Source organism: Etheostoma spectabile, unplaced genomic scaffold (genome assembly GCF_008692095.1).
Source record: "Etheostoma spectabile isolate EspeVRDwgs_2016 unplaced genomic scaffold, UIUC_Espe_1.0 scaffold172, whole genome shotgun sequence".
NCBI classification, from domain to species: domain Eukaryota; kingdom Metazoa; phylum Chordata; class Actinopteri; order Perciformes; family Percidae; genus Etheostoma; species Etheostoma spectabile.
The window spans coordinates 1,413,545-1,419,875 of record NW_022605573.1 but is presented as its reverse complement, the minus strand read 5'-3'; the positions used below and the strand labels follow the sequence as shown (position 1 = coordinate 1,419,875).

General features: G+C 39.8%; 1 protein-coding gene across 2 annotated transcripts in view; it reads right to left on the bottom strand.

The window, feature by feature from the left end:
• Nucleotides 1-4,452, bottom strand: part of LOC116685740 (cullin-5) — a 44,164-nt gene extending 39,712 nt beyond the window's left edge. For both annotated transcript variants that reach the window (XM_032510654.1, XM_032510653.1), the window contains exons 1-3: nt 4,380-4,452; nt 2,545-2,654; nt 207-306 (exon numbers count right to left, since the gene is read on the bottom strand). In XM_032510654.1, coding sequence (XP_032366545.1) covers nt 207-306; nt 2,545-2,654; nt 4,380-4,403 — 234 coding nt within the window. In that variant the 5' untranslated portion in view covers nt 4,404-4,452. The remainder of the gene's footprint in view (nt 1-206; nt 307-2,544; nt 2,655-4,379) is intronic.
• Nucleotides 4,453-6,331: the final 1,879 nt, after the last annotated feature.

Here is a 6,331-nt window from a genome sequence, read left to right as displayed (position 1 = left end):
CTCTCTGTGTGAAATGAAGCTGCCTTCAAGTTCGGTTGGAAATTTTGAGATCTACATACAATTTGACAATGTGCAAACAATAACTGTGAACTATAAAGTCTACTTGTGCTATTGGGGGGGGTAAAATAACACAGCATGACGTCAAACACACACACACACACGCACGCACGCACACACACACACACACACACACACACACGCCTTACAGCCTGTGCTTGTTTGATGAAGTCTAGGATGTCCTCTTTGAGGGCTTGGTGGATCTTGGCTGGTCCTTTATCATCCCATAGACACACGGCGTGGACATCTCTGGAGGACAGACAAGGAAATTCAGGAGGAAAATACACTAAAGTTCATTCCAAGTTATTTAAGTCAAACTCGGGGGGGGGGGGGGGGGGGGGGGGGGGGAGGGGGGGGTGGGGGGGCGGGGTGGGGGGTTGGGGGGGGCTTTGCTGAGCCTGGACTCGACATGTCCAAACACGCCTGGTATTTATTGTACCCTTGAAATGCGACCTGTCTTTTAAGGCTGCTTAATAACGAATCATAATCGCAATTATTTTGGTCAAAATTGAAATCTATTGAAATCCATGTCGAAATAGAGCTGCACAATATACTGTTTTTTTATCGTCATTGCGATTTCAACTGGCGCAACAAACACATTGTGAGTGTGTGTGTGAAAGACTGCCACATATTGAGAAAGACAGAGATTTTTTTGGTTAGTTGAAAGAAAATCTCAGTAGAAAACTACACTTTAACATGTAATCGTCGTTCTTCTTTTTAGTGGGGCATTTTATATTTAATTCAATGTTCAATGCAAGAACGTTATAAACGAGCTACGTTAGCAATTTGTTGTATTCTAGCAAAAACACAAAGCAGCGGAAAAGCATAACCACGTACATCTGTTTATTTATCGCCAGCAATATTGTTATCGACATTATTATCGCATATTTTCCTCGTATTGTGCAGCCTTAAACTTGAAAGTGACACGATTACTCATTGACTTCTACAAACATGTTGCAAAATAAGAGCCAACGTGCGAAAACATACACCTAATATGCAAAGTAATAGTTTTTCCTCAATTGCATTGTTTTGTGATCTTTAGGAGCCAAAATCATAATCTCGATTCAAATTAAATTATTTGCACAGCCTTACTGTATTTTCACAGGTATTTAGAGAATTAAACTCCCCATCTTCCTGTTCCTTATCTTCTTATTAAAAAAAGAGAAACCCCCAACTTCCTCTCATGGGCCACATTTCCCTCTTTGTTATTGAAGGTTAATCAGATGAGCCAAGTCAAGTCAATTTAATACACGTAGCGCAAAATCACAAATTAGCCCCAAAGGGCTTATCAAATCTGTACAGCTTACAACTTCCTCTGTCTTTAGACCAATGTTTCCCAAACTTAGGGTCGGGACCCAGAATGGGTCGCAGGCCCGTCTTGTTGGGAGTAAAATGCACATCAGTCTCTGGCTTTTCGACTCTATTATACCTGGAAAACAAATACAGAAACAGACTAAATGCTCAGCGTGACCTCAGAATGGGGCACTTTCAAAAACGAACATAGACCAGATCAGCTGGTTGATATCTCCAACCAGACAAAACACTCTCATTAAATTCAAGTCAGCGTTATTTAAAGAAATGTTGGTGTCGGTGCTAGGGACGATGGGAGGGGACAGAACACACAGAGGACAATAGAGACCTTTTTGTTTTTGTTTACTTTTATAATGGAAATTCTACTTCACATACATTAAATTCATGGTTTGTTCCGTCTTTTGTCACAGTTTAAAATGTAGATGTTACAATGATTCATGGTGTATTTTTGTAATTGGGGCCGGGGAGAGACACCAAATTTCTCTTTGGGTCTTGAGCTGAAAAAGTTTGGGAACCACTGCTTTAGACTCTCGATTTGGATAGACGACCCCCCCCCCCCCCCCCCCCCCCCCCCCCCCCCCCCCCCCCCCCCCCCCCCAAAAGAAAAGAAACAGTGACGAAAATAAACCAGTTAAACAGCTTTAGATTGTTGTAAATGTTGCATAGCAACAACAATGATGTAATCCTCCTCACAGCTGCTAAACCTAGAAAAAGAAGTGATCACAGCTTTTGGCTTAAAATAACAAAGACACCATCACTGTGTTTTGTGTCTTAACACAAAGTCTAAAACAAAATCCCTTGCATGCTAAGCTACAACATCCTGTTTCATTGGGAAACGCATCAATATATATATATATATATATATATACACTTTGTGGAAGTTAATTATGGATACAAGACTCTCTTCTAATCCAGTTTACGAGTGGGACACAACCCAACAGCCGGCTTACCAACAAATGTGAGAGATTGTGTGGGGATTATGTAAAGCGTAACACCTGTTGGTAAAAACTTAACCCATAAACTGTATGTGTGTGCTGCTGAAACGTGCTAAAGTACACTGTGCATCTGTTTACGGGAACTATGGGCAGCAGCAGCAGCTGTGCTGCTCCCTCGTTGGACCACTTTTCCTAAATAAGACAGAAGGAACTACGGGACAAAGCAGAGAGCATCTCTTACGAGAACAAATCGAACCACTGTTGCTTGGTGACGGCTTCCTGTCTGAGCAGCTTGAGAACGATGGGACGCATCAGATCCCACTTGTCCTCGAACTGCAGGGAGCCCTTATTCTGGAGGAGAGACAGGGGACGGGTGGAGGAAGAGGAGGAGGAGGAAGAGGAAGGATGAGAAGCGAGGCAATGGGCAATGACAAGGGAGGTGTTGGGGAGAAGACAAAGACAAATGCAGAGATACAAAAAGACTAAAAACTGAAGATGGGGGAGGATTAAGTAGGCGAATGAGATTTTAAAATGAAAGTCTCTGATTGCAGAATATTTTTTTGTTTCTTCAAAACAAGATATTTGAGGGCGTCATCTCGGGGTTTGGGAAACCCTGACCGACACGTTTCACCCTTTTCTGACATGCTACAGACCAAACGAGTAATCGATTAATCAAAACAGTAATCAACATGACATTAATCGTCAGTTGCAGCTATTTTTTTCAGCATAAGCTAACATAGTACCAACGGTATTGTACATTTAGTATTCTTGCACACTTTACACTTCCGCAAAAAAAATTATCACATCATCAATTTTGAAAAAGAAAGACCCACATGAAATAATTACATTATCAGTAAAATGTTATTACAATATCAGTCTGGACATTTAATTACATGATTGGGTAGGGTTATGACATTATGGGTTTTTATTACAAAATCAGTGAGAGTTAAGTGAAAAATGGGATTCTTTATAATAAATCTATAGGCCCTATAAAATAATACACCATAATATCTTTGTTGATTAGAAGATGTATTGTGTATCTGAATCTTATATCGTAGCTCATGGATTAAATAAACGTAATGTTTGATGTACCCCAAGTTACCCTTAGTTACACTACTGAAATGAACACACCTGCTACTTTATGAGGACCCTGCGGTTCTCCGTCCACCTCCCCGGGGGAAGCGGTTAGACACTAGCCGGGGAGAGTGTGCCGGGGGGCGGGTCGCCGCCTGTCAGAGCCGGTTATCTGTTGCTAGCCTGTGAAGCTAACTGGCCGGTGACTTACAACTGTAATTCGGTTATTATTAATTAGGACAATACCTGAACAGTCTAGTTACTTTACAGAGAGCACATTAATTTTGGACACAGAGGGTTTATTTCGTCGTATTTAATAAGGAGGAGGAAAACAGGAGTAACGTTAACCGTTACCCGGTAAAACCCACACGAACACGGGGGCAGAACAAGCAAAATCCACATTAAAAAAAAAGGCCCGGATCGGGGCTCGAATCCGGTTATTCAAGTGCTTAGCAACTGACCCACCATGACAACCGGTGTTTCGGCAAAAATGTTAGCTAGCTACACCGAAAATAAACGGGCTATGGACGGGACGGGAAGGGTCTACCCCCCACCCCACCCCACCCCCCGGTATGTGCCGTTAATGTAATACACCCCCGGTATGTCCCCTTCGAGGCTTTCCAGTAGGGTTTTAGGGCTCGATACGGTTCTTGTTGGGCAGTGGGTCGCCGTCCCCGAGCTACCGGACTGTAGTCACGGCTAACGGCCGTTAACGGCTGGCAGTTAAAGAAGCTAACGGCTGGGTTTCTGTTAACGACAGAAGACATGTTGGGGTTCAGTATATTAAAGCTAACTGACTCCGACACAACACCGGACAACGGTAACAACTGTGACTTCACCTATTTGGGCACTTATTTAATATATTTACACTATTCGTGGATACACCGACATGCCACAACAGCGAATGTAAACATATGTGCAGTAATAGCCAAAATATATGAAAACGAAGAGTTTAAATCTGTAAACAAATATGGGAAATACGATATATTCAAGTGTTCTTACCTTTAACAAATTAGACGTCGCCATGTTTCTTCAACTTATCACCTCGCAGAATCTCGCGATAGGTAGTGCAGCTGGTTGAGGTCATGGGAATTTAACCCAGTATGGTTGGGAGCATAGACTGCATACATATATATATATATATATATATATATATATATATAGTTATAAATATTAACGGTCTTTGGTTGGGAGAAGTATATTTGTTAAAAAAAAGTTTGTTCATGTTTTTCATCTGTAGGCTATGTATGTTTTATATGATGTTTTTGTTTTTTTGTGTTGTTTTTTTGTTGCTCTCGGACATTGTATTGTGTATTTGTATGTATTATTGTAATTATAACAAGGTTTATTATTTTAAAAAACTGTATACTCAGATTCTTAAGTGTGGTACTTATGAAAATACTACACTACAAGTTAAAGTCATGCAAATAAATCGAGTGATTTTACATATGTGAGTAAATGTATGTGTGTGTGTGTGTGTGTGTGTGTGTGTGTGTGTGTGTGTGTGAGTGCTTGTGTGTGTGTGTGTGTGTGTGTGTGTGTGTGTGTGTGTGTTTGTTGTGTATTGGTTGTCTAAGCTCCTGAATGCCTAAAATGTCCCATTCATTGTCTTCATTGTGCAGTAAAATGTTCCCTGTAAGTAAATCACACATAAGGGAAATACTCAATTAACATAAAGGCATAATTTACAGTGTGGGGGGGGGGGGGGGGGGGGGGGGTCAGTGCAACCCCCCAGATTTCTAACAATAATTTCCTTTTCATAAATAAAGACATTTGCACCATGACTTGATGCAGGAAGAATCCCCAGAATGCAGGAAATGAAGTGTTTGACATGCTCTAAATTTCAATTTAGCTGAAAGGAGAGACTATTGTTTTCTTTTATTATTATATATTTTTTACATTTTTGATGCTTTTTCCACGTTTGCTTGCTTCTTTTAAACATTTTGGGCACTTTTCTCCCCCGTTACCACCCGTGCATTTACCACTAGAACCAACCTATTAAAACTAGTTTGCACTTATTTTTTGGAATTTCTGGTCAATGAACCTAATTTATGTGAAATTATCAATTCTTTGGGGTTAGAAAAAAAAGCTGAAATTATGAATGATTTCGACAAAAAGTTAAAATCAAAGGAATGAAGGTAGTAGATAATCACAGATATGACAAAGTTAGGCAGGATAGCGCTATCAATGAAAGCAAAGATCTGAGCCTTTATTTCACTTTTATGGAACTATCCATGTTATTCTGGGTCAATTCGGTTGAAAAAAACCCCAAAATGTCTGCTATAGAAGCTTTAAAAAGAGGCTAACAGGAGGGTTGAGTACAGTTCTTGAGTTAACGAACTTACTTTTATGTAATTTCCATAAAAACCCTAATGATGAAGCACTTTTCCTTTAATAAAAGGTGTATTTACCACTGGAACCAACTTATTAACACTAGTTTGCACTTATTTTTTGGAATTTCTGGTCAATGAACTTAATTTATGTGAAATTATCAACAAAAAAAAGTTAAAATCAGAGAAATGAAGGTAATACGTAATGACATGTCAGGATAATAGGCTGGATAATACTATCAAATTGAATAAAACTCCAAAAACTCAATGAAAGCTGAGCCTTTATTTCACTTTTATGGAACTAACCAATGGTATTTTGGGGCAATTAGGTTAAAAAACAAACCAAATGTCTGCTATAGAAGCTTTAAAAGAGGCTAACAGGAGGGTTAAGTACAGTACTTGAGTTGATGAACTTACTTTTATGTCATTTCCATAAAAACCCTAATGATGAAGTACTTTTCCTTTAATAAAAGGTGTATTTTATTCAATCAGCAGATAACAGAGGAGAGAGAAAACAAGAGGAGGAAGCTCAGCGATGACCTCTTAGAGTTTATCTGTTTGACATATCTTCATTAACTGTCTTCAACACATCACACACACACACACACACACACACACACACAC